The 27,283-nt window shown below is 39.8% G+C and overlaps 4 protein-coding genes across 7 annotated transcripts in view; 3 read left to right on the top strand and 1 right to left on the bottom strand.

The window, feature by feature from the left end:
* gpat2 (glycerol-3-phosphate acyltransferase 2, mitochondrial) overlaps nt 1-7,344 on the top strand; it is a 72,487-nt gene extending 65,143 nt beyond the window's left edge. For both annotated transcript variants that reach the window (XM_008336169.3, XM_008336170.3), the window contains 5 exons: nt 45-161; nt 2,429-2,549; nt 3,335-3,403; nt 3,718-3,773; nt 6,862-7,344. In XM_008336169.3, the coding sequence (XP_008334391.1) occupies nt 45-161; nt 2,429-2,549; nt 3,335-3,403; nt 3,718-3,773; nt 6,862-6,972 (474 nt within the window). In that variant the 3' untranslated portion in view covers nt 6,973-7,344. The remainder of the gene's footprint in view (nt 1-44; nt 162-2,428; nt 2,550-3,334; nt 3,404-3,717; nt 3,774-6,861) is intronic.
* A 2,837-nt stretch (nt 7,345-10,181) lies between these two features.
* fahd2a (fumarylacetoacetate hydrolase domain containing 2A) lies at nt 10,182-16,855 on the bottom strand. 3 transcript variants are annotated; one of them, XM_008336167.3, is made up of 8 exons: nt 16,744-16,855; nt 15,708-15,982; nt 14,447-14,663; nt 13,446-13,505; nt 13,185-13,347; nt 11,198-11,306; nt 10,534-10,621; nt 10,182-10,293 (listed from the first exon to the last, which is right to left on the bottom strand). In XM_008336167.3, the coding sequence occupies exons 2-8, from the start codon at nt 15,980-15,982 to the stop codon at nt 10,231-10,233; spliced, it is 975 nt and encodes a 324-aa protein (XP_008334389.1). In that variant the 5' UTR covers nt 16,744-16,855; the 3' UTR covers nt 10,182-10,230. The 3 variants fall into 3 exon arrangements, with proteins under 3 accessions (XP_008334389.1, XP_016898720.1, XP_008334390.1); XM_017043231.2 differs by lacking the exon at nt 16,744-16,855 and adding an exon at nt 16,370-16,520; XM_008336168.3 differs by lacking the exon at nt 16,744-16,855 and adding an exon at nt 16,370-16,514 and having other exon boundaries at nt 15,708-15,985.
* A 512-nt stretch (nt 16,856-17,367) lies between these two features.
* LOC103397790 (putative aminopeptidase W07G4.4) lies at nt 17,368-22,591 on the top strand. Its single transcript, XM_008336166.3, has 16 exons — nt 17,368-17,486; nt 18,182-18,223; nt 18,302-18,392; nt 18,511-18,659; nt 18,843-18,951; nt 19,636-19,763; nt 19,848-19,947; nt 20,036-20,111; nt 20,540-20,625; nt 20,819-20,923; nt 21,006-21,081; nt 21,202-21,320; nt 21,444-21,527; nt 21,606-21,663; nt 21,815-21,996; nt 22,077-22,591. The coding sequence occupies exons 1-16, from the start codon at nt 17,368-17,370 to the stop codon at nt 22,212-22,214; spliced, it is 1,662 nt and encodes a 553-aa protein (XP_008334388.2). The 3' UTR covers nt 22,215-22,591.
* A 485-nt stretch (nt 22,592-23,076) lies between these two features.
* pcna (proliferating cell nuclear antigen) lies at nt 23,077-26,001 on the top strand. Its single transcript, XM_008336164.3, has 6 exons — nt 23,077-23,475; nt 24,477-24,574; nt 24,667-24,734; nt 24,830-25,024; nt 25,406-25,529; nt 25,632-26,001. The coding sequence occupies exons 1-6, from the start codon at nt 23,255-23,257 to the stop codon at nt 25,706-25,708; spliced, it is 783 nt and encodes a 260-aa protein (XP_008334386.1). The 5' UTR covers nt 23,077-23,254; the 3' UTR covers nt 25,709-26,001.
* Nucleotides 26,002-27,283: the final 1,282 nt, after the last annotated feature.

Raw genomic sequence — 27,283 nt, forward strand, 5'->3', positions numbered from 1 at the left:
GTTTCAGAGCTGCTTTTGTCGATTGTGCTGTTCACTCCTTTCAGGTTTCAAGGGGAGTTCCTGTTTGTGACTTCTGGAAGAAGAAAGATCCTCTGATCTGGGCTGGTGACCCTTGCCAATGTGACTCTGACTGTGAAGTGTTGGACCCCCACTCCTACAAGGTACAGAGGAAAGTCACTGTGCACCTCCATCTCCTTCACATGACAACCACAAACCCCTGATGCAACTCATACTTGCGCTGAAAAACATGGAAGAGTATGCCCTGACACAGACCTTTTTTAGCCGCAGTATCTCCACTACAATAAACAAACACAACATTCATGCATACTGATGTTGTGTTTTGAATATGGTTCAAACCTTTCTACACAGTGAGTGATTTGTACAGTTAATTAAAAGTAAGTATTTTAACAGATATGCAGAATGATGTGCTATGTCCATCCACTAATTCCAATCCATCCCCTTGTCACAGGGTTGGACAATGAAACTGAAACACTGGCCAATTTAGTGTTGGAGGTTTCTTGGCTTAATTTGACCAGTCTAGTGGTGTGAATGTTCAATTAGCAGAGCAGTTTTGCTTAAAATATTGCAATGCACTCTACATTATGGGTGACATTTCAGGGTTGAAAAGAGATATTTGGTGCTGTAGAGAAAAAAATAATGTAAAGACCAGAATAACAGGAAACGCCAACCACTGACAAGAAGAAGCTGTTGCTATATTTTGACATGTTCATCAGGCCAAACTGACGCTGGAATAACAGGAAGACTAGAGACAGGCACATGCAAGAACAGGTCAAGATGACCTGGGTAAATGAACATGTTTATCCAGTTACTAGCTGAATGTGAGCCAAACATTAGGCAACATCCTCATGTTGGCATCTGGAAAGTGTCTGACCATGTTTGGTCAGAACAACAGTCAAATGTTACGTAACACCATTTTTTGTCTATGCCTATACAAAGGATCAGCATGTATCAGATGTTGGGATTTGTTGGTGAATGTTTAGATGAGATTCGTTGTTGGACCTGCCTTGGTCAGAAACTTTTAATACAATAAATCCCCTGAGACGGAGAAGTGTGTCCTGATCTGCCTCATTTGTAGACATCTCTTTCTATAATAGTGCACGTCTTGCTGGCGCATCTGTGACCAAGACGGCAAGTCTCTGGACATCCAACAGGAGTAACTGTGAACGCAAGAGGAAGCTGTCTGAAAGGGATGTCCGGGTGGTAACGCGGATTATATCCAAAAAACAAAAAACCACAGCTGCCCAACTCACTGCAGAATTAAATGTGCACCTCAAATCTCCTGTTTTCACCAAAACTGTCCGTTGGGAGCTCCACATGGTCAATATACGTGGCCGGACATTTGGTCAACAGGCGTTTCAGTTTCATTGTCCAACCCCTGTAATTTACACACACTGTGGGGAAAAAAATGTCATATCTTCATAGGAAGCATCTTGTGCTCAAAACATTAACCCCCCCCCCTCCCTTGGTGCCATCTGCGCTCAGGGGTGACAGTGATGCTATTGGAACCACAAACACATGACTGTCCGGGTAGAAACACTGCATCTTAACAAAACGTTTTGAAATACATAGTGAGTCAACTGCTCCTCAGTTTAGAAAACTGCAGACTTCCCATCCTCTTGGCTTAGCTCCATTATTTACACCTCAGGTGGTCTTGGCCGTAGTTCAGCTGTTGTTGATGAACTGCCCAGTTCTCATTAGGAGCTCTGGCCTTGTGGCTTTCCAAAGTTCAGAGATTCATTAAGGAGTAGCTGGACTTTAGAAAATCATTTCTCATTCACTGGAAGTAGTGATGCACTGTGTTGTCTATTCAGGATGCAGGGTGTGATAAATATATTTTTTTTTCCACTGTCCTGTTTTTGCCACAAACCAGAGGTATTTTGTATTCAGGATCGAAAGAGATTTACTTTTAAAACCCATGAAATATCAGTTGATTTAATTATCCCCATAAAACATTTTCACTGTATCTAACCATACATAACAGTCATATATGGGGGGCAGTGGTGGCATCGTCCTCAAGCACTGCCCCCCGGGCGCCGACCACGGCTGCCCACTGTTCACTTTGGTGATGGGTTAAATGTTGTGCATGGTGTGCTGTGCTGTGCTGTGTCACAATGAGTAATAAAGATAAGTTTAAGTTTAAGTTTATATACACGTGATCTGAATCACTAAATAAAGTTGTATATCCAGAGGTACATATTCAGTCAGTTTCACCCACATAGACTTCTGCAGCCAAGCCAGGAGTGTGGAACCTCAGAGCCCACAGACCTGAAAGTAATACACCTCTACATCCTGCGACTGTACTTTATCCAGACAGTGACTAACCATGTGCTCATTGTATTGGAAAATCCTCTTTTATTCCACCCACATTCTTATCCTCATTTTTCCCCCCTGTTTCTTCTTCTTCCAGATAAGTCAGCCGAGCCATTGTCCTGATATGCTCTTCTTCCTCTGCGGTTTGCTGGCTGGACATCTGAGGGCGCTGTGCTGGACCACAGCGAGCCTGGATCACATTGAGTTCCCTCTGCCCGGTATGTACAGAAAGTACTGAACGAATATGGGATTTTTAACGAAGAAGGCTCTTTGTGGCTTCTTATGGCACCAAGATATAAAATGTCTTTAAAGGTTTAAGAAATAGCTGAGTTAAAGTAAAAGAACAAGGTAACGTCTGCCATTTCCCAGTTAAATTATACCTTTTTCTACCTTTTTGAAGCAGTAAATGACAGCAGGCTGACAAAGTACTTCACACAAATGTAGTAGTGATAGGTTGATGCTATGTCGTTTACCTGAATAAAAAGTGCAGCGTAGAGAGAGAAAGAGAAAAGTTTGGTGAAGAACAAAATTCAATTATGTAATTCACTATTTACACAGTGAAGAAAAATCCAAGTCAAGTTGCAAAACACAAGCAATTTGCAAATCCTGTAGGTTCAGGATTTGCAAATTGCAATTGACGGTACACATTTCCTGGCTGTGGTTGATCATCAAATATGCAGCAAACATCTGGTGACTGCACAAACTACAAAAATCTACCGTTAGGTGCTAACCTTGGGTTGCTACAAGATGCCAATTATAAACTATGTTTTTGCATGCGCTACTTGACGGTCACACAGGGCAGTGGATGACCAGCAGGGATATATCTGTTTGATTATCAATAGTCTATGTCTAATAGTCCTGTTGTCAAGAAAACACTTGTTTGTTGCAAATGTACAAATAGGTCTGTGAATAATGGTGTGTTACTGGCTGGAGAATTATTTATATATTTCAATGCAATTCTAAAATAGTTTTCTTCCATTTACGTGTTTTTCTTCTGCCACAGAAACAGTGTTTGTGGCACAGATACACGCCTATCTGTGTGACATGGCACTCAAAGAAAAACAGCACTATGGTGAGCTCAGCCTCATATCTCCTCCACTCTCCCCACATTGGCACAAACAAGCAGGTAGAACTTTAAAGGCTGGTAAAATGTCTCGCCACAAAGTGAAAAGAGGGGAAGAAACACGGCTGCCGCATCAGTCACATCACAGGCTCCTGTTCCTCTTCAAAACATACAAGACAATGGAGGACAAGTCAAATAAAAACCCAGCTATAATACACAGTATAAAAATGCCCTGAGTGTCTATTGGTTGGTTTCTGTTCTCTGTTTGTGGATATCTGTCTGTCCCTTTGATTCATGTGTGCCTTTTTTGTCGTATCTCACAGAGAGCTGCTCAGTGGAAGCTGCACACACGGCACTCAGAACTCTAATAGACCTGGGGGTGAGTGACAGGCTTTCTCTGCATTTTTTTATTTGTTTCTGTGTGTGTGCATGTGCGTGTGCGTGCAGGCTGTTATCTACTCTTAGGCACAGACATAAAGCTCACCTTAAGACTGAGAAGAGAGTTTTGAGGAAGTCATACTTGTTCTTTTTCTCAATTAATCTGAATGTCGATAAAAAAACGTTCTCTAGTGGTACGTGGGGAAAATTCATATTTTGACATTTACATTTTCTGAATCATACTATGTACAATTAATACAACATTTAAACATAAACATCTCTTTAAACATTTCTAAACATCTCTCCTGTGGTGGAAGCTAACAGTGAAGGTCTATGCTGCTATATTCTAATGTTGGTCATCATGGTGGTACTCAGAGAGATCAAGGTTTTCTCAGGTGGTACAGAGTAGAAACAGTTGAAGAACCACTGATCTAAACGACATGCTTTTACTTTATGATGGTCAGTAATGTGCAGCAGGTAGCAGTGTGGTACCAGAAAATTATAGTTTGGGTATTTAGACTTAGCTTAGCTTATCTGAGCTTCACAGGAAACTGACTTGTTCAAAGTTATAGTAAAGCTTTCTCCGTAGCCTTTTCCAGTTTCTATGTGGTTTTATTTTGTTAGTTTGTCGCAGCATTTCTTAAATGAAGATTGACTGGGCCAGTCTGAGGTTGTGTGAGGACCAAATGTGACCCTCGGGCCACTGTTTAAGTAGGCATGTGTTTTGTACTACATGTCTGCAGTGATGTATGCATGAGACAGTTTCATATTTCTTGTGAAAAAGTCTCTTTCCAAGTTTGAAGGATTAGATACAACAAAGTTACTTCACTGCTCTTGGTGCTGGGCTGCATCATTTCTCTTTTTGTACATACAGTGGTCCCTCATTTATCGCGGTAGATAGGTTCCAAGGCCTGCCGCGAGAACTGAATTTACACGAAGTAACACCATATTTATGCGCAGTAAAATGATGATGAAGAAGTTGATGATGACTTTTACTGTGCAGCCGATGATTGATTTTCCATCTCTTCAGAGGGTGGTGCCGTTTCTTGCAGCACCTCTTCCACAGTTTTCCAAAGGTGTATCCATAGAAGTAGCAGGAACTGGCTCTTTTTTGCGAGGCTGCAAAAACATTGTGATCGGCAGTTGCTTCCGCTGCTTCTTTTTCCAGTCGAAGAGTAGCTTGTAGGCAGTCGTCGTCGTCGTCGATTTTGTTGCAAAATTGGACGGATCCAACCATATCGTCGTCCCATTCCTGTGACAGCTCTTGCAGATCCCAATCCGGGATACAGTATATTTTATATATACAGTTTCAAAAACCTGCGATGTCGTGAATCCGCGAAAGATGAACCGCGTAATAGCGAGGGACTACTGTATATCTCAATTAAAAAGAAAACGTGAATTGATTTTTTCAAACCAGATTAGAAGTTTTGACACAATGGATGTAAATGTGCACATCTTACCAAATAGTGTGTTCTATGCTACAGAATGCACTGTCACACATTTTTATATTATGTGGTAAATGTGTTGACTCCTTTTACATTATTCTGTATCTATTTCTGAAAATGTTTTGCTAAACACAAAAAATTAGTTTGATACAGAACATAAAGCTCTAAAATTCCCAGACATGGACTGCGTTTATAGAGTCCATTCAAAGAGTTTATGAAGCGATGAAGTGGTTTAATGGGGTTGAATATGAAGCAATAATAACAGCACAGTGTGTATGAGCATTTCACTACATCAAAAAGTGAAGTTCATGAAGATACAAGTGTATTATCTGGTACTTCATGAACTTCACTTTTTGTTGCATCTGTGTCATTTAGGTAAATACTTGGCAAAAACAAACTAGTAAACTAAGTAAGGTCCGTTCTTTTGTATCCAAGGACATTGACAGGGTGAGTGAGCAGTTCAATAAAAGATACCAAACTCCATTCTTCAGTTTTCCCTCGATCAAGATGAAGCAGGAAATACAGTAAATTATCAGTGGATTTACTGCTAATTAGGCTCTGTGACATCCAATAATCTACTGAACTCCTGCGTCTCAGTCTCTCCTCTTAACACAGGTGATCATGGTGCAACTATAGCCCACAGATCTGACCTGTTTGTTTCCTCTGACAGCTGTTGTCGTTCTTTATTCTGACCTCAGTTTCAGAGACACTGGTTAAAAAAACATTTGCAAAGTTTTTAGAAACATATTTTCCTCCTTTTGTGTGGATTTCAAGATGAAACACAACGAAATCAACTTCACTCATCCACAGTAACTGACAGTTGTTTATTGAGCTGCAGCTGCTCTCACTGCTGTTGCTTTTTTCATACAGTGAACAATACAAGGTAACAAATGGGTTTTACCGCAGACAGTAATATCATCGTCTTGTTGTTATTGCCTGAGCCCTTTTTTCATAGTGTGAAGTAATAAGGAGAGGAGAATGGCACCCTCACTGAGAGACATCAACTAAGAAGACAAAGAAACTGCAAAAACACCTGAAATTATCATAAAAATGAAGACGCTAGAGCATTAATCTTGCATTTAGTAGCAATTATTTATTAAACAAAAAAAAATATGCAGAACTCCTTTCAGTAGAACTTTACCATCCAGGCTTTGAGCGTTGTCTGAACGTGATCTGTCTGTGGGCTGAGAATCTTTAAAAGTGGAGCGTCACAGACCTATATGTGCAGCATTTGTAAAGATCTCCTGAGACAGTTATTAACTCTCTCATTAGGCTTCAGTCAGAAATGACTGTTATCTAGGATTTGACAGATCATTAGCCTCTGATGATAAGACAACTTTCAAAGAAGTTTGTTTGGGGTTTTTTTTCATGTGAATTTTTCATGTGAAGCAGCTGTAACGCTGCAGCACAGCTCAGACTGAAACTGCAGTCTCCGACGTAATAAATCTGGTTTTTCAGACTCAGGTTTGACTTTTATTTTTTTTATTTTTTTTTTATGACAGCTTTTCTCTCCTATTAATTCAGAATCATTTGTTTTGTCTAGTACACTGTCAAAGATAAGACTGTTCACAAATGTCCAAACAAAGGTAAGGAAGACGGCCTTATACCAGTCTACTTTTTACCTTGTGTTTATCTCGTCCTCAGGTCATTTTGGAGGAGCGCAACGAGGACTACGTCTCCCTGAATGTCAGTCCTTTGTTCCAGTCCTCAGGAAACAGGCAGAAGCTGCAGTACTTCATCAAACAGTACCTCTAAATGCTGAGTTAAACCCTGGACTCAGCAGCATCCGTTTTCCAGTTTTGACTTGTTGTTTTTTTTCTGGTTCAGTCAGAGAAATGCATCAGTGTTCTGTAATTTAAAAACAAAGAGACAAGCTGAGACGGGAGCTCTTGCCTCTTTGCTTTAATTGCATTTTGACATTTTCAACAACGAAACATTGGATTTAAGGTTATGTGTCAGTTCGGTGTGTTCTTGGTGTTCATGAAAATATTCTTATGTAGCATCATAAACCCAATCTGACAGTTAGTTGAATGTCCACAAAAAATACATAAATCAATAAATAAAATAATTTGGGGTTATTACAAATGTGTTGATTCCATCTTTTCTAAGCTGCTCGTATTTCTAAACATTCTGCATTTCTCCCTCCTGCATTTTAATGTGTCTGAGGTGACTTAGATTTATGAAATCTCTTTTCAACAGAGACCTTTTGATACGGAACACAAAGAGCAGTCGGATTAGTTGGCAGGTAGAAATGCTTTAGACTCTACAATCATATCATCAGAACAGATGTAGAAGGGAGGTTTCAACAAACCATATCACAGAAGAAAATCAGCCCAAATTGGAACTCTACTGCCACCCACTGATGAGTTGCAGGTACTGTAATGTCCTATATATTCCTAACATCCATTGTATGTTTAATCTTTAAAGAGATTATTTTAATATGTATATTTCTGTGCTATACTATTAGCACTGCTACACTGTGTGTATACATTGTTATATGTTTTGTTAGAGGTTTTTTTATTTTATTTATTTTGCTCATCTACCACTTACTCTTTTTTAGGGTCATGATGTTTTTTATTATTTTTATTATTTATTATTTATTTATTTTTATATTACAGGAGTCATCAGAGGTGGTTTGCTGCTTGGACAAATCACCAGATTCACACCTTTGGTCTGTTTAAAGTGAGCAATAATCCCAATTCACGCTTTTAAATTTTTGGATTTGGGGAAGAAACCAGAGTACAGTACCTAGAGAAAGAACACTCAGTCTCTATGTAGAACAACCAGGAATGGAACCGAAAACCAAAATGTTGCTGAAAGGCAACCGTTCTAACTCCTTATTTCAAAGCTTTTGTTTTTTGTGTGTGTGTGTGTTTTAAAAGCCCTGCGGCTTCTAACATGAATGATTCGTTTTAACTACAGACATGCACGATATAAGGAGTTAATGAAATGGTCACATTATTTTAGTATAAAGAAATCTGTATTGATTAAAAAATGTACACAAGAACTTTAGTCAGACAGAAAGTTTAAAAAAAAAAAAAGAAGAAGCTGCTTCTCTCTTCAATGCAGGAATGGTTTATTAAACACAACCTCTTGTCTGTTTCAGTCTCCTCCATTTCTTTGAAAACTTTTTAAATCAATGTTGCCCACTCTTGACAGTTGGATTTTATTTTTCTTTTTTTGGAACTTGGACTAAAGTTTCAGGCTTTTCAGGCAGTAGTTCAATTGTTCTTAGAACTCTTCTGATGTAAGACTCTGATGTTGAAGCCACTTTCTCATTTTGTAGGTCACAGAACACAGTGGCCCAGTTATCACTGACACTGCTGCTGCTTCTATTACCTCTCAGCCTCTGGTGATTTTCAACTGTCTCTTTTCCTGATGGTGCCGTCACTTTGTGTCACCTTTTCTGTCAGTACAGTCTTCTATCGTTTGTCAATCAAAAAAATGTGTAAAGGAGTATTACTTCACAACCAGCTCTAAGTCTGCCCTCAGGATTGGACTTTTATATTTGTCATATATTCTTCCATACATTTTTCCAAACACATGGCACATTCCCTCATTCTGTTTCTGTTTACGTTTTGTACCTTTACAACACAATGCATGATCTCAGGAGCATCTTTGTAAAACTTGACCCCAATCAGGTAGATTAGTCCTAAAGCCTCAGGTGGTGATGTTCATCTATGATGACGACCTCTGTGACGTCTGCTTCCATCCTCAGGTATGAAGAATTGATAGGATCCTGATTCTCATGCTGAAGGTTCTTCTTTCCACGTGTTTGCCTTCCAGTTCATCTTCAGGTTTTTCCTCGACTCAAATATTCATTTGTACTGCAGCTCATCTTTGGTAACTTTGGCACTACTGACCACATATGATATGGGTGTTTAAATCCTGAATAGCACGGGTGTCAAACATAAGGCCCGGGGACCAAAATTGGCCCAGTAGGCAGTTCAATCCGGCCGGTTTGGTGGATTTTGAAAATATAAAAATACACCTTATGTTGTATGATATTTTATATGAATAAATAATGATAAATGTCTAATATAGGCTACTTGTACTTGATAGTATGAAAACAAAGGGGAAAAACATGGACCTATCAATAATTGTAGTTAACCATTGCTCTATGCACCAAAATTTGATTTTTTTACCCCTTTTGACACCCTCACTGTATAGTTTTAATAACACTGCCTTTGGATTTAAGCAAAGCCTCAGGATGTCAGGGTCTAAAAACTGAGGGCAGACTAATATTGTACATGCCATAGAATACAGTATTTTGTATTCAGAGTTGGTGGGAGAGAAATTGATTTCATCTTTTTTAAAGCTTTAACGTGAGTTTCTTGCTTTGAACTTTGAGTCTAAAGTGTTGACAGCTGTGCGATTTATGCCCAGCTGAAATTACTTTAAATTGATGCCCAAACTTAAGTAATAGTTGTTTAAACGAAGAAGCGACTTTTTAATAATTGTATTTCAGCATTGACAGCACTGTAATGGTTAATGAATATGATGGATCTTCTCTGTCCTGAGTTTAAAAACCGGTAAAATCAGTTACCTAAATGTCAGTGATTTTGTTTTCGTTTTGCACAAAACAAAGAAAAAGCAGGTGCATGAATTAAAATCCTTGATCTGAGTAATTATGAAGGCTTCTCTCTCTGGCATTTGAATGGAATGAAGTCAATTAACTTTCAATTTGATGAACCCCCCTCCCTCCACTCCATCCAATATAATAGCATCTGCTGCTTTTATAAATAAGTTGCTGTTGGCTCTGTGATTTATCAGTGCCGCTTTTTCACATGACTAAAAAAATATTCTTCAATATTAAACGCTGCACATTTATCAAGGGCTTCTGTGGCAGGATAAAAAGTTCATTTTTTTAATCCTTTTATTTGTATTATATTTAGTAAATGTTTAATTTCATATATACAAAAACATTTTTTTCTCACTGACTGTTTATTGTGTGAAAAAAAAAGTCAAGTGGAAATGGGTCATTTATTGATTATTTTTCCATTGTCTGAGGGTTTAGACGACTTTGTTGATTATTGAGCCAATCTGGTCAATTTGACACTCCACTACGTCTCCTTTCTGAAAGACAAACATAAAATCCCTTGGTTAAAACAGACAACTGACAAACTTCAGTTAATTCTAGAATAACATCATGATTACTACAGAACATGTGATTTTTGGATTCAAATTGATCAGAGTGGGTCCTTAATTCCTTAACCATTAACAAATAAAGCCAGTTTCTTTCACAGTGCCACCTATCGGTTGCTTCTCTGTGCGAATCAACAATTTTTCGTTTTAAATTTCAACATCACTCATCACCTTAAGAAAAACAGGTGGTTTTCTGAATACGCCCACACCTGGAGGAGTTCCTGTCAGAAAAACATCGCCTGGACTTAAGGTCACAAACCTGGGAGGAGAGGAAAAACTGATTCAATAACATTACAATCATGATGCACTGGCTGTGGGGAGAGAAGACTGCAATGTTAGTGAATCAGCAACTGGTGGAACATTTGTCAAGACAGCTTTTATAGACATGATCTGTTAAAAATTCACTTGACTAAATTATCCTGGTGCAAAAAAAAAAAAAAAAACAGATCCTGGGAGAAGCTGTGGGATGCCTTTTCCATCCAGAAGTAAAAATATTAAATCAAAGACTTTTGAAGAATTTATTTAACAGGTTTTGGGGATGGAGTGTGGCAGCTGTGGAGGAGTCTGGGCTGAATGATGTGGTTTCAGCTCAGAGCCAGTGATAAACACAGCACAGTTTTTCTCCCAGAGTGCTCTTCTTAGGATTTGTCTCAGATACAATTTGATTTACATAATTTCTTAGATGAAAACTCTGCTCTCCCACACTCACCAGAGATTCAGGCAAGAGGAGGGGGAAAGAAATCAATTTATTATGTAAATGTGTAATAAAACTTGGTGATGCCTCAGGCATAAACATAATCTCAAAGTAGGTCCACACAATTCCGAATGGACCTACTTTGAGACCCAGGCAACCAACTCGGCTGTCTTGAAGATCATCTGGTCCGTGTTGCTGCTCTGGACTGTGTCTCCATTGACCAGACAGTGTATGTTTAGGTTATGAGGATCTGGAAGAGAAAAACAGACATGGTACTAATAACTGAGACCACAGTGTTCAGGAAAACATGTACTTACAGTACATAATGTCAAAGGAAGGCTCACAAATAGTAAAGGTGTAGTTTCATTGGTATTCTGTGTGTGTTTTCCAACCTTCTTTGAGCCACGGCACATACTGTATATATCATCAGGAAAAACCCCATGGCACATCACCAAACAAAAAATATCTCAAAAAGTATATGTAATGGAATATATTAATCTTCCAGTTTAAATGATCTCATGATTGACTAAAATCTCAGCCTGTTTAGTTGAAGACAACGCTGATAAACTGGAAAGAACTGAATTAAGAGACTAACAAAGATCTTCTTCAACAGCTCTGATTATCTTTTGTTTAGTTTTCAAAGCAGAAGAGGATTTCATTTTTTTCTGCTTTTAATGCTTTGACAAGCAAAGAAAAAATTATATACAACAAAAACAATAGTTTTCAGCCAAATTAAGTCAAATTGGATAATTTTCCACAGCACATGGAAATCAATGATTCGCTGTGGCAACCCCTGTTAAACCCCCGAAAGAAAATGAAGAAGAAAACACATAATGATATCTCACGGCACACCGGTGTGCCACGGCACAGTGGTTGGGAATCACTGCTGTACAACAACAACAAGAAAATGTTCCAAGGTGGCCCCAAATCCCAGGTTGGCCTGACCTGGAAAATAATGTATTTACCTAATTTTCATTATGGAAAGCTAATAGGAAAATTAGGGGGGGAAAACGTAAAATGCCCTGGAAATACTAAAGTTTTCCAGGAGAAGTATTTGTCCTTCCTGCTTCTCAATGCATTGAGAGTAAAGAAACAAATTCAAAGTAAAGATGAAAGATATCTGTCGTAGTGTCTTCAATGTCACACTGCCCGATGTGACACAGCACGCTAATCAAATTTCCACATCACCTCAGTGCAGCTCTTCAGTTTCCAATTTCAATCTGAATTGGTCTGCCTCAAAGACCGAGTGGCCACAGCCTCTTCTCCCTCCTCTATTGAAAACATTACCACATCAGCATGAATGTACAAAATGCAAAAAATAAATGATGAAAAATGTTTTTTTGGGGCATTTATATTAATGTTTGATGATGCTGTAGCGGCTGAACATGTCCTGAAAGAGTGCTGAAAAGAAATACTGTGAAGAAAAAGAGTGGGGACCCAGAAAGAGTACTATATTAAATATATATTTGTACTATAATTATGAGTTATTTGGATTTTTCTAGCATAGAATTGGCTTTTCAAAAGTAACCTTTGCTAGTCATATGAGGCGGCCGTTGCTCAATTTTTTGAAGTTATGTGCGAGAAATTGGTCAAATGTAAGTAAAGGATATAACAAACAGTACTAAAACTTCTAACTTTAGCATCGTTTAGTTCAATCTAGCTTTAAACTTCAAAAGTGTGCTCTGTAGCAACTTAAAGAGCCTACGCATTCTTTCACGTTCTGCCAGGAAGCTGTTCCGCTAAAGATGGTTTGGGCGCCTCAGACTCTACACCTCCTTCCAATGACATATTGGATTTATCAGTCAGAGAAGGGCAGCCCACAAATAGGCAGGAAAGATTGGAAAATGTGCCAACAATTCTTGGCAAAAACAACAACAAATTTATATTAATGTTCTATGGATTTATATCTGCCTTAGTATGTAGAACTGCTCTCTTTCTCTCTCTCTCTCTCTCTCTCTCTCTCTCTCTCTCGGATCAATTACTTCAACTTCAAACTTCTTTTTACTGCAGACCTAGCCCTTGATGTTCTCCTCCTACCTCCCTGTTCTCCCACACTCTGACCCCAACCTCCACTGCGCTGGTGCAACAGCCTCACCCACTCCAGTCCACCTCACTCATGAACTCTCACCTTTCACTGCATCAACAGTTACCAGTGCAGGGCCCAGAGGACAGAAGCTGTCGAAGGTTTTCCCGAGGAGCCACTGTTTCCCGTTCCTCTTCATCTGCCAATCACGAGCGCTGACGTCATTGGCCACAGTGAAGCCAGCCACGTAGGAGAGAGCGTCTTCTTCCTGAGCAACAAAAAGGAACACAAAAAAATGGAAGCGATGCATTCTCTGTCAGAGCCTCAAAGAATCACAGACGTCAGAGATGGTGTTCTTATTCTCACTTTAATGTGTTTTCCTCTTTGTCCAATCACAAAGGCCAACTCCACCTCCCAGTCCACTTCCTTTTAGTCAGAGGAGAGCGAGCAGAAATCAGAAAGGAGCAAAAATATTGTGGAACAAATGATGATATTTTTTCTTTATTTCTTTTTCTTCATGAACAAAAGGTTCACAGCACAAATGTTCATTCATTGTCATTTACCCCTGAATCAACTTCACTCCGTATGGGTGTACTTTGGGTGAAAATATACGCATTCAATCAATCAGTCTTTTTGTTTTTACCATCTATCACCTTACCGTCTATCATCAAAATCAAACTCTATAAAAGTGTTTAATTAGGACTGTCAACCCATCAACATTTTTTTATCTGACTGATTACCAGGTAGCTGTGGATTAATCTGATTAATCATGATTAATTGAGCTAAATTTACATTTCCAAAACACTTTGTTTTCTGCTGATTGCTGAAACAGAAAGACAACAGTCCATCTTCTCAGCCATAGACCTCTGCCCAGTGAGGCTGGTCTGCTGCAGCCACTTTGTCTGACCTGAATTTGAAGCCTCCTCAAACACACGCTGGTGTTGAGATGGTAAATTAAGCAACAAACTTTTCCACCAGGTTGTGTAAATTACAACAACTTTCAGGGCTGAACATACTATGGTTCCTATCCCTTTTTTGTGTAAAAGATACATCCATTTTCATCCGCTTATCTGTTACCGGGTTGCAAGGGCAGCATTCCCCACCCAAATCACACTGCACCGTACCAACCCCCCCTGAACCGTCCTGCAGGTGGTGAGTCCACTGGAAGGTACCAACAGCCCTAACTGGGATTTGATCTTACCCAGGAGGTGAACCCTGGGCCAAAGCACCATTGTGTAAAAGTCTTGATGTTAAAACAGGCAGAATCTCAGCAAATGTTGACAATATTACTTCGGTCTTGTTCGTGCCTAAAAAACATCAATACAATAACTGAAAATTCCACTGCTTCCAACTAAACTTTTACATACCTGGCTCTCCGAGGGGAGTGTGATGTCATCAAACGGTCCTGTGATGGCATTGGGAAACTTGCTGAAAATTATCGGTTCTTTGGGGATCGGGGCATTCTGCTCCAGACAGTGGTCCCGGTAATTCATGCCCACACACACCACCTTCTCTGGGGCCAAAACAGGAGCCAGTAGGCGGATGTCTGAACGCTCCAACACACACTGACCAGAGGCCAATGCCCTGACGAGAAGGGGGAGAAGAAGGAGGAGTTAAAGCAACGTAATGATCTGGAGCAGATGTTGAAGAGGAAAAAAGATAACAGTGGATTCAACACATACAGTAACTCATTGGTTACAAAGTATAGCTAACAGATGTACTAGTTGTTGGTAGTTGTAGGTATTTTTAACCACCTTAAATGATTAGCATAATATACAACAAAGCTGTGGGAGCGACGCAGCTTTGCAGCAGCTCAGCTGTGGACATAAATATTTGAAATAATAAGAAAAATAAAAACAATTTTTATTATGATGTATAGGGATATTGAGGCCTGCAGAAGAAGCATGATGCCACTGATGTAAAGCAGGACAAGAATAAAAGTAGAAAAGTGTATTTTCTCCAGAAGGAACATTTGGCAGAAATGCCTGATCAGGAAGTTCCAACATTGTTAGCAAACCCTGACGGTTGACACGGCCAACAGTTGCTAGGCAGCCAAAAAATTAAAACTTCTTTGGCATAAGTTGTTCATTATAAAGTAGAACTTTACAGATTAGGTACAAGGCAGCTCTGGTGTCATTAGCAAATCATTCCCCACTGCTGTTAAAGCTGCAGGTACTTTTAGAGAAGATTTGTTGAGAAACAAATGCTTTTACTTTGGACTGTAAACTAAGTTATCTGAGCAAACATTGACTATCACTTTAGTGGCAACATTTGTTTCCAGTGACAGAACATTTACCTGCTCAAGTCAAACCAACAATGTATGCTTGGCTTCAGTGATCGGATCCAGGGTTTACATCACTTATTCCCATGGATTACAGAAGTATGTCTCTTAGATCAGTGTTTCCCAAACTTTTTTTCTGGGGACCCATATTTTAAAAGTCACAAACATCCATGACCAAAGTCAATAGACATTATTTGTAAACTCCTGGGAAACATGATGCAGGACGACCCAAAAAGAAAACCCTCTTGCGACCCACCTGAGGGTTGCGACCCAGTCTTTGGGAAACAACGTCTTAGATACACTGTTCTTATACAGGTCTGAATGTATTTTCATGTGATGAAAGACACCTGCGTGCACACTCCAAACCCTTGTCTCCCATCTCCAGCAGCTCCTTCATCGTGGAAGGCATGGAGGAGTCAAACGCCTTCAGATCCACCACACCTCCTCCTCCTCCTCCCATCTCCACTCCCACTCTGACGCCGCCATCGCCGCCTTGTCTTTGAAACTGCACCAGACGCATGGCTGCACCACCGCTTAACCTTCGCCTCTGCTGATGCAACGTTTGCCGTGAAAAGAGTAAAAGAGTCCTGAAGATGCAAAAGCTGGAGGCGGGGAGTCTCATCTGCTGATTAAGGGAGAAAAACCAAAGTGATGAACTCAAACAAACCAGACAAGATGCTAATGAGTTTTCCTTCCAATCTCCCAGAGTTCACTGTGATGTTTCTCTTCTTATTGTTAGCCTGTCAGGTGTCACCACATGGACAAAAGCTGCCTGTTAACAAATAACAGATACCCAACGACAACATGCCATCTTTTCTTGATGCGTGGCCGTTGACACAAATTAATCTCTACAACTCGGCTGAGAATGATAATCATTTAACACCAGCTCAGTTTTCACAGCCTCAACAGGTGGTGTGTGAGCTGGAGTAACAATGACTTTTACTAAATGTCAGCATTTCTGCTTTCATTTATTTTGGTTATAGCTGCTGTGTGTTTAAAGAGTTCCTACCTGCCCATGTCTCCAAACTGGACTGGATACAAACTATGACCCAGTGTAGTGGAAGGGCAGGATTCTCTGTTCTCAGGGTTAATTATTACAGACAGCACAGACAGGAGCTAATGTTTAACCAGTGGTCTTTATTACTAAAGCAGACATCATTAAAAAAAAGTCAAGTCTGTGACATTTAGGTCAAAGGAAAAGTTTTAACTTGAAACACGACACAACAGCTGCATCGACTAGTGTCCAGCTGACCGTTAACTAATCAGATTTTACACATGCAAGAACTACTAACTTCGTAGTCCAATGCAGTATTTTGTACTGTCGTGCCTAAAGGCAGTATTATTTACTGCGTCCCCTACACGGCGGCAGTTCTTCGTACTCACCCTCAACCTCCTCCGCCGCTACGCTGAGGCTTGAAACACTTCCGGGTTGCTTTTGTACCCCGTCTGTTGGCAACATTTGACTTATTTATCTGTAAATTAATTTATTAAATACGAGGTTTTAAGATATATCCAAACTCTAGTTACTTGTTATTTTCCTTACACGCTACAATATATTTTTTAGCAAAACTACAAATCCCTAACACAACTTTTCAAACGCTACACAAAACAAACTTACAAAACCGTATTTACTCCCTCCCCTTAACATGGAAAAAGTTTATAACGGCTCTTTAAACTATTTTCAGATAAAAGAAAATTGCTTTACTGGAAGCAATTGGAATTCAATCTGGAAAGCTTGATTGTACAGCGGTTACGCCTATTGCTATTTCATTGACGGAATTATTGTCAATTTCTAAGCTTTTAATGTGATATCAGGGAATCAAATCAGTTTTCATCCAGACGATTTGTGTTTCGGTTTTAACACAGCATGTAGTATACGGACTTTTCATGTACATTATTCCCTTGTACATGGCTTTTTTTTTTAACTGCGTAAATTTTCTTCGCATTGTAATGGTATAAGACAATGGCTGTTTGTGGGTACTTGGATTTCCGAGCTATAAACTGTTTATGAAGGCAGCACGGATGTCACGTGATCAGTCGGCGTACAGAGCAGAGCAGCCACTGGATATCATCTGCCCCTTTCGCTCTGAAGATACCGGGGTTGGAGGACCAAAAATGTGCAGCAGGTGAGACAGTCAGATTTGTCAACGTTCGGTCGGTTTGTTGTTTTTCTGTTCACTGTTAAAGTGAAAACCACAGATGTGTTTAACAGTGAAGAAAACATAGTTAAACTCACAGTCACTGTCTGATTCACAGTGTTTCTTTTCAGCCGCTTTAACACAATTCCTTTGTTTTATGTTTTGTAGTATTATATTCACCCCTTTTTTTACATTCAGAAAAATTATACACAGACATTGCAACAAAGTTGTATCAGTTTCTCTCCAGCAGCTTCTTCCGTGGGGGAAGAAGGTTTCACTTTGTAATGTGATGGTGACGTTTGACGACTGTTCATCTGTCCAGGCTATTTGCTGGGTTTAAGTTTACTTGTGTACTTATTTGCCGAGGAACTGGAATACTACCCTGCAGCACTCATTCGGAGTGTATGACCAGTCCAAAGTCTTTTTTTTTTTTTTTTTTTTACTGCAGTGACACATAATTGCCCCCTGTGGCCCTTTATTGAACAGCTGGAATCGCAGTTTGTTTCAAAGGTCTGTCAGGTTTTCACACTTTAACCCACTCTTATCATTAACCATGGGGAAGTGGAGTCTTAGTTGGATTCGTTCTCCCTGGGTTTGCTGAGCCATGTCCCTCAGAACTGCTGACTCTGCAGACAGAGGAGGAAATGACTACTTTAATGTTGTGTATTTGTGTTCTCTCTCAGCGTTCAGCCCGTTGAGTGGACCAAAGACATCAAAAACCCCAAGTGAGTATCTGGAGAAGTCACCGTGTCCCTTCAGCTAAAGGTCACAGCTGTTAAAATGGTTTTCTTTTTGATTTGTAGTTTTGATGGCATCGTGTTGGTGACTCAGAGCCATGACACCCTGCCCTCTGAGCTCGAGTGTCTGAAGGCTCCTCTGCAGGACTACAGTTCTGTAAGTGTCTGTCTCATAAAACTATTATTTTACCGCACACAGAAATATTTACAATCTGCTCAGAGATCAGTCACAGCAGAAGAGAAGTAAGAAGGTGAATGTGATGCTTCTCTTTCAGGTCGACAGTGGTCTGGGTGAAGAAGTCGTGGTTCTCAAGGTTGTCGGTCTGCCCGGTAACAGACTGGTGTTTGCCTCCACTGGCCCAGTAAACCGTGACTACGATGATATCAGGCGCTTCAGTGACGCGGCAGTCAATGGCATTAAACGGTGAGTGGAGGAACATGAATTTATTTATTTTTTACTCTACTTTTCTTTACTTTTTATTCTTTACTAGATTGACAGCTTTAATGTTTTCCAGCAGTCCTGCAATGTTGATGGCTCTTGTATGTTAAATATTTAACTTTTTTTTTTTTTACAATTTTTCCTATTCATCTGGTTGTGTATTTCCAGGGCCTTGAAAGCTGGTTTGCAGCGCCCCTTACTTGTGTGTCCCCCGCACAAGGACTATAAGAGTGCGACCTTAGTGGCAGCACTCGGGGCCCTTCATGCTCTCTACATGGTGAGAAACAGAAGAGAAAAAAAAGGTTGTGTTGACTCTTTGTTCTAAATGTCTGATCTGGTGTCAGGCTGCCGTTGAGGTAAATACTGTGGTGTGTTATGTAAGTTTAGCTTACTGGTCATAAGGATCGACATGAAGGGTTTTATAATGTCTACTTCCTCATCAACCTCTGCTGCTGTGTTTTGACTCTGTCTGAACCAAATGGAAGCAGGTTGATATCAGGATTATACTTAATACCAGTCTGAATACTATTCACACACATTACTCCCATCAGGGTAACGAGTACACAGATTTTATTTTAAACACAAAAATTACATCTTTATTCTCTCAGCACTAGAAAAAATGTGAAGTTTTAATTGACTTATTGACGACCTCCAAGGGTCAATATATCAATGTGCCATTTAAATATTAAAATGAATACTGCAGGGGAGAGATTTATTGGTAAAGTTTGGCTGTCATGCGCTAAAAAATTGAATACTAAGATATTGCAGTACTAGGCATTGTTATCAGCTTTTTGTTGAGTCACTAAGACTCATGGCCTGGTGATTCCAGTGAAGTCAACTGCCTGTGTCACAGTCTGATCCCTACTAGTACTAGTACTGTTGTTTTGGTATCTTTTCACTGTATATGATGTACCGTTGTTCAGTAAACACAAACAACAAACCTTGTCTTCTTCCAATCAAGCCACTTGAAGTGAGGGAGGCGAACATAAAGCCCTCCAACCATAAGGTGTGCGTCCTGGGACTGTGGGCAGCTGCGGAGGCTGAGGGTCAGAGGCTGGTGGAGTTGGCTGCTGCTCTGGAAAGTGGAAGGTCTGGTTTATGTGATGTTGTTTCCTGATATTTGGTATTGTTTATTGAGTTGTTGTTACACGTCAGCTGCTGTCTCCTCCTCAGACTGGCATGTCGTGATATTGGAGGATCAGACCCTGAACGCATGGCTGCTCCTCGTGCAGCTGATTACGTCCAGGAGCTCTTCAGGGACAGCCTAGTAAAGGTGAAGAAGGAGACGTGATGGCATTTGTACCAACAGTTATTGATTTAGCCTTTAAAAGGAAAGTCATTTTCTTTTCTTGGTACTTCAGGTGGAAGTTGTAAGTGACCTGAAGCTTCTGGAGAAAGAATATCCCTGTCTGGCTGCTGTCAACCGCTGTGCAAACTGTAGGTGGCATTTCAACAATGTCAGATCATAGTGTTGGGGGGTTGTTGGGCTAAATGTCCAGAATGGCCCTTTAAGTTCTCCAAATATTTTTTTTCATTGTTCTCATTAAATAATTTTTTTTAACTGAGCATATCTATCTTTATAATGTTTTTTTGTCATTTGACACATTTAAGTGAGTATGGTTAAACTATGCCAATATATTATGGGGCCAAACACAGATTTTTAAATCTGATAGATAAAAGTTAAAATATTAGCCAAATGAGAAGTACTAAAAGCTCTATAATAAATGTTAGCTTAAAGAGCTAAAAATAAATTATTTTGTTGTTTGTTATTGTGATTCAATTGTACATTCCCTGAAGTCAAAGTTCCTGTTTAAAATATCTGTGTTTGTTCTGTATTTATCTTTTAATCACTTCTACTCCTGTAGCTGTGCCTCGTCACCAGGCCAGAGTTATTAAGCTGCTGTACTGTGGAGAAGGACCAATCCAGAAGACACTCATGCTGGTGGGAAAGGTAAGAAATCAAGCTTCCTCATGCACCACTAGAGGGAGCCCAAAGATCCACTAGTGAGACTTGTTCCTGTCAGTTTGACGTGGACCAACTGCATCAGAGATGATTATTTAAACTCGATCATTGAAGTGCTCAACACCGAGTGTGTAGACTGGCTGCTCTTTACTGACTGGTTCTTCTTTTCTTCTGTTTCCAGGGCATCACCTACGACACTGGTGGAGCTGACATCAAGGCTGGAGGCTTCATGGCTGGGATGCACAGAGACAAATGTGGAGCTGCTGCTGTGGCTGGATTCTTCCAGGTGACCTGTTTTTTCAAAAACTTGCACAATTGTTTTGCTTCTATCAGTCTGCAACATTCAAAGTCACTTTCTCCGTATGTAGATTTTAGCAAAGTTGAAGCCAAAACATCTGAAGGTTGTTGGCTCCATGGCCATGGTGAGGAACAGCGTGGGACCAGGTCAGTGTAACCCAGTCTTCCTCTGCTCACTCTGCTCTGTGTTCTGCCTGCCCCTTATTGACATTACTCTGTTGGTGTGTGATATGGTGTGTGTGTGTGTGTGTGTGTGTGTGTGTTCAGACTGTTATGTGGCAGATGAACTGGTGGTGTCCCGTGCTGGTCGTAGGGTCAGAGTGGGAAACACAGACGCAGAGGGTCGTATGGTGATGGTGGACCTGCTGTGTGAGATGAAGGAGAAGGTTAGAACATTTTAAATAAATTATTTCTACTGAATCTAATAATATAAAAATTATTTTTCAGACTTTTCGTTTCATTTTCCCCAGGGAAGCATTTTTTTAATGAACTCGTCTTTTTTTCTGCAGGCACTACATGAGACATCTCCTGAGCTCTTCACTATTGCAACACTGACCGGTCACGCCATCAGAGCTATGGGTCCCAACTACTCAGTGAGTGCCATTTACCCTGAGACATTAAAGAATAAACAATAAAACAGCTGATGCACATGTGCTTATTTCTCCTCAAAGATCATCATGGACAATGGGCCAGCTCACAGCAATGGGAACGCTGCCAAGTGGCAGGAAGGTGACCGCCTTTTTTTAGTTGAATTTCTCTTTTAGTGGTGAAATACTGCGAATTATCCAGCAGATGTCAGTGTTGTGACTGTACAATTTACTCCATAGAAAGTTTTTCAGCACTAATATAAACTCTCGCCCTTTGATCTGTTTCCCCCCAGCTGGAGAGGTTTTGGGTGACGTGTTTGAAGTGTCCACAATCAGACGAGAGGACTACGAGTTCCACAAGGGCAAGTCTGAGTACGAGGATATTCTGCAGAGCAACAATCTGCCCTCCTCAGCCACACCTCGGGGACATCAGACCCCTGCTGCCTTCCTCATCATGGCCTCTGGTCTGGACAAGGTACCCTCTGACACTGACAGTTTGAGATATTGCAGCAGCTCAGCGTGTATTTAAATCTGTTATTTTAATTTTTTTTACAGTGTGGAATCGACTCTGAGAAACCTCTTCCGTATTCCCACATTGACATCGCTGGATCCAGTGGTCCTTTCCCCGGTGTCCCGACAGGAGCCCCCATTGTTGCCATGGCAACCAACTACATCCTGTCTAATAGTCTCTAAACATGCATCTTATGAAAAACAAAATGTAATCCATGATAATCATGTTAAATTAAAAAAAAAAAAATCAAACGGTGGTAATTTTATGCTAAACAGTGTTTTAAATTTGCCAAATGCATAGATGGACTTTGTTAGCCACAGCTGATACTTTATTATACTCTGTCGCTGTCTTTAATAACTTCTGTACAAAAACCTGCCCAATGATTGGTTTATACGGGTGTGTATACTCAGGGGTTTTAAAAAGCAGTAAAGACATGTCATTTTTATATACATTTGTTTGTTTGATAGAATACAGTTGTGTCTTTGAATATACAGTATGTACCAAACCGACAATGTATGTGACCAGGTCGAATTAATTAAAGAAACAATAGCGCATTATATTAATTTGTTTTGTCCACCTTATTTGTATTTTTTTAGCAAAATATAAAAGGAAAATGCTTTCATTTTCTTGATCAATATTACATAGATTGAAACCATGCATAAAATTAGGATTTTTATTCTATGTATTTTGAAGTACAAAGAAATATAAGCAACTATAGGTTGCGACTGTAGCTAAAATATTAATTCAAGTATAACGCATAAACGGTTTGGTATATGTATTTCAATTAAATTGTATAATACACAAATCAATCCTTTCGAGATAAAAGGCCATTCGAAATATGGACATAACATATACATATATATTTTAAAATTGTGTGTTACAAATAAAATTGTCCTGTTTTAGCCGTTAATTTTACAACTGCTGCGCAAGTGTCCTCTCCAACATGGCCGACATTACGGTCTATTTTTTTAGCGGCAGGAAAGTACGAAACAGGAACAGGAAATGACGCAGAAAGCCAAATATATAAATGCAGAGGTTAGCGCGCCTAAAGCTCACAGCTCAGTTTGACAGTGACGGTGTGGTCGGCTCTCTGTTCGTCTGCAGTGTCACTATACAAAGACTAAGCTTTCAAACATCCAGTTGACGATAACGTCAAACAGCGAGGCTCAAAGCTTCTTTTCAGGAATTTTTTTTGTAGTTTAACTTAAACTTTACCGCCATCATGTTCGAGGCACGACTGGTTCAGGGCTCCATCCTGAAGAAGGTGCTGGAAGCACTGAAAGATCTGATCACGGAAGCCTGCTGGGACGTCAGCTCCTCCGGTGTTTCCCTGCAGAGCATGGACTCCTCTCACGTCTCCCTGGTCCAGCTCACCCTCAGGCACGATGGCTTCGACTCGTACCGCTGCGACAGAAACATCGCCATGGGAGTCAACTTGAGCAGGTAAAATGTCCCAAATATTTAGTAACTGCAAATACTACCCAGTTAATTGTGTGTTTGTTTTAACTGCTCAGTCGACTTTGTCGGTTTTTCCGCTCATTTGCGTTACAGTCTTATACTTAAGCAAATGGCAGCAAGTTATCAAAGGTCTTAGACTTATATGCGTTTAAGTAACCGGTGTGATTCTGTTCATGATCTAGATGCGTTTATATCACGTAAAAATACTGGTGCAGCCTTTGTACTGTTAACAGTTAAAACGTGAAGCTTAGAAAGAAGGTCGCCATCTTGGTGAAGTTGTCTGGTGTTCAGCGCCCTGTTCTCAAACTTTTTACTATCACCGTAATAAAAAAACCAACCGGTCAACACTTGTGTCACTGGCACTTAAAAATGTCATAATTTTTAATGTCATGGTGTTATATTAATGTAGGGCGCAGTTTCAGAGACATCTGCTCTCCGTGACGAGGATGTGACGTCACGTGCGCGCCAAAGTCTCTCCCTCTAGTTGGCGGGAAATCTTTAAACCCGGGAACTTTCTCTCCCCCTCCCTACACTGTATTGTTGAAGTGGGCACTTCAACAATTAACATTTATTTGCTGCTAATTTCATTTTAATTAGGATAGACATGTTTAGTCGACATTAACCTTTGTTTTATTAAAGAGCGAATTTAATTAACATGTTTTTTTATTGTTTCTTTTTTTTTTTCACTTGGAAACAATAAAAGTGGACGTTAAAGTTTATGTATTTTAACTGGCTGATTTTAAAATAAATTCATGTTTTTGACATTGCAAATAAATGCTTAGATTTGAAAACAGAATGTGTTACTAATTGTATCATTAAATCATCTTAATGTTATCATTTAATCATTTTGTCAGATCAATTATCAGATACCTATTGGGTAATTATATCAGTGATCTTTAATTCCTTATTAGCAGTTGTCAGTATTTTCAGCCAATAAACAAACTATCCTGCTTCCTTTTGTCTTATTGTCCTTTATTCAATTCCAGTATGTCCAAAATCCTGAAGTGTGCTGGAAACGAGGACATCATCACCCTGAGAGCTGAAGACAATGCGGACACACTGGCACTGGTGTTTGAGACAATCAGTGAGTTTAACTCTTTGTCATCCATGTTCAAAGAACGACTTGATTCTCCGTTTGTGTGTGCGTGTGTTTCTAACGACTGTTCTCTCCTTCAGACCAGGAGAAAGTCTCTGATTATGAGATGAAGTTGATGGACCTTGACGTAGAGCAACTGGGTATTCCAGTAAGTCCATGTCTTTGTCCATGGTGGTGCACTGAACCGTTTGTGTCCTTGTTCCGTTCACTGATCTTTTGCTTTTGCCTCCACTGTGACACCAGGAGCAGGAATACAGCTGTGTGGTGAAAATGCCCTCTGGAGAGTTTGCCCGAATCTGCAGAGACTTGTCACAGATCGGTGATGCCGTCATGATCTCCTGTGCTAAAGATGGAGTCAAGTTCTCGGCCTCAGGGGAGCTGGGAACAGGAAACATCAAGTTGTCACAGACCAGCAATGTGGACAAGGAAGAGGAGGCGGTAAGAATGAGGAGAAACAGGAGCAGTTACTATATCAGTGTGGTTAATATTGATATTGTTCTAGCTCAGGCATGGGCATTATACTTATGCCTTTTCCCTGCAGTACCCACGTTTCCCCAATAGATGGTGCAGAAAATTATAAATGTTTTAGCCTTTATGCATGGCTTTTACATGTTGTTTATCTTGGTCACCCAAATGCTCCATCTATCTGCTCCTGACTCAGTTCTATTTTAGGGCTGTTGTGTGCTGTGATTCAAATAGTTTGACCAATCCTGCTGCCTGGGCAAGCTGTAGTTGTCGTATTTCCACTAGTTTATGGCATAAACTTTCATTTTCTTCTGATTAATTGAACTTTGTTCATATCTGCTCATCTGTTTCCAGGTCACTATTGAGATGAACGAACCAGTCCAACTCATCTTTGCTCTCAACTACTTGAACTTCTTCACCAAGGCCACACCGCTGTCCAAGACTGTCACTCTCAGCATGTCTGCTGACATTCCCCTAGGTCAGTACAACCTTGCTGATTGTATTTATTTATTTTTTAAATCATTGAAGTTTATGCAAGGCTATTCTTTCTAACATGCTTATTTCTCATCCTGCCTTGCAGTGGTGGAGTACAAGATTGCCGACATGGGACACGTCAAGTACTACCTGGCGCCTAAGATCGACGAGGAGGCTGCCTAAGTGGCCGTACCATCCCCAAAAGGGAGAATAGACAGAAGCAATCGACTGGGAGTGTTCCTGAGTGATGGAAGGGCTGAAGGAAGTTAAACCTAATGATCTTCAGCCTAGTTGTCAAAGTTTCCACCTCTGTTCAGCCGTCATGTCTGTGTCTATTTGTCCTAATTTGGGAAATGAAGTTCAGCATCCCGTTATGTTTTGTAGATAACACATTTATTTGTAAATACTCTCTATTGTTTTGGGCTTGCACTCAGTTTTCGGTTGTTTTGTATTCATTAAATCAGTTTGGAAATGAATGACTCCACTTGTTTCTAATTTGTTTATGACAATTTGAAGAATTTACTACAGCACTGACATATCCCTAAAGGCCTGTTCGATCACTTCACTTACGAAGACACTGACATTATGGTATGTTAGAGTCCGGGTTAAATTTGAGTTAGTCTTTATGTATCATGTAGTGAAACTCGATTTGCATAAATTAGAATTGTATTGATGTGCCAAGGAGTACATTCATTTGCTAAGCTAAAAATCTTAGGAATCACACATTGCGAGTCTGCCAGTGATCTGTGGCAAAATGTGCCCTTAAGTTTGTATGTTACCTAAAGTACAGATGTTAGTTCATCCGCTCACTTGGGAAACTTCAGTTACGGTTTAACCCTGTTCCAACTTATTTGGAGGTAATATATCTAATTAATGCTGATTTTATCCTAGAAAGAAGGTTGGAATTAAAGGATTTTATCTGATCTCGATACCTTGAAGTTGATACCAGATTAAACTTATTAAACTAAGTATTGAAAAACTACCTTTCCTTTGGAGAGGACGTTAGAAACGTCTCATGCTGCAGTAATCAAAAGTATCCAGCAGGTGGCGATCTTCATTCATAATTGTGTGATTCTCTGAAGTTTAGATATTTTGTCCTCTTCTAATCAGTTTCGGTGATGACGAGCTCAACAGGTGGATTTACTGTCTGTCTGTTGACAGTTACGTCACCGACTGATTTAACCGTCTCTGAAAACCGACGAGCTCCTGTTTTTTGTTTTTTTTTATCTGCTGTTTCACAAATGGATTCAGCTCAACACAACAGTTACGTCATAAATTGTCAGATTACGGCAGAGACTCAGGTCTGTATGTCTGTCCTTTTATTTGTGAATATAAATGAATTATTTAAACATGTATTTTATTATAATTTAACAAGTTTACTGTGAGTTAAAATGAATATTACATAAATAAATACAACAAATACACTCCGACAGTAATTAAAATATATTTTTTAAATTTCCTTTTATCACCGTGGTCATATGTAAATTGTGTGCTTGGCTAACTACGTGCTATATGCTAATTAGATATTGTGTAACTAAATAAGTTTCCAGTAAACATATGATTTTTTTGTACATATTTTGTATTCCGCTGCAGTAAAACTCCATCATCACTTCACTTTTCTACTCTATTCTTTGCACTTGTTCCTTTTGGAAAGTAATTTTGTTGTGCCTGGTCCTACATTAAAATCTGACTTTGGTTGTGAAGTGTCCTGACTGAGTGAAAGAGTGCAGCGGTTCCGCAGATTATAATCCCTCCTGA

The sequence above is a fragment of the Cynoglossus semilaevis genome, chromosome Z (genome assembly GCF_000523025.1).
Source record: "Cynoglossus semilaevis isolate Cse_v1.0 chromosome Z, Cse_v1.0, whole genome shotgun sequence".
Lineage (NCBI taxonomy): Eukaryota > Metazoa > Chordata > Actinopteri > Pleuronectiformes > Cynoglossidae > Cynoglossus > Cynoglossus semilaevis.

Bases quoted from the DNA above. Each gene is read 5' to 3' on its own strand.
- fahd2a (XM_008336167.3), bottom strand. From the start codon at position 15,982: ATGAGACTCCCCGCCTCCAGCTTTTGCATCTTCAGGACTCTTTTACTC. The intron at 13,506-14,446 runs GTATGTAAAAGT...TCTGACTAAAAG, and splicing joins CACTCCCCTCGGAGAGCCAG to GAAGTGGACTGGGAGGTGGA. The intron at 13,348-13,445 runs GTGAGAATAAGA...TTTGTTGCTCAG, and splicing joins AAAGAGGAAAACACATTAAA to GAAGAAGACGCTCTCTCCTA.
- LOC103397790 (XM_008336166.3), top strand. From the start codon at position 17,368: ATGAAGGCAGCACGGATGTCACGTGATCAGTCGGCGTACAGAGCAGAG. The intron at 18,224-18,301 runs GTGAGTATCTGG...TTTGATTTGTAG, and splicing joins AAAGACATCAAAAACCCCAA to TTTTGATGGCATCGTGTTGG. The intron at 18,952-19,635 runs GTGAGAAACAGA...CTTCCAATCAAG, and splicing joins CCCTTCATGCTCTCTACATG to CCACTTGAAGTGAGGGAGGC.
- pcna (XM_008336164.3), top strand. From the start codon at position 23,255: ATGTTCGAGGCACGACTGGTTCAGGGCTCCATCCTGAAGAAGGTGCTG. The intron at 24,575-24,666 runs GTGAGTTTAACT...TCTCTCCTTCAG, and splicing joins ACTGGTGTTTGAGACAATCA to ACCAGGAGAAAGTCTCTGAT. The intron at 25,530-25,631 runs GTCAGTACAACC...CCTGCCTTGCAG, and splicing joins GTCTGCTGACATTCCCCTAG to TGGTGGAGTACAAGATTGCC.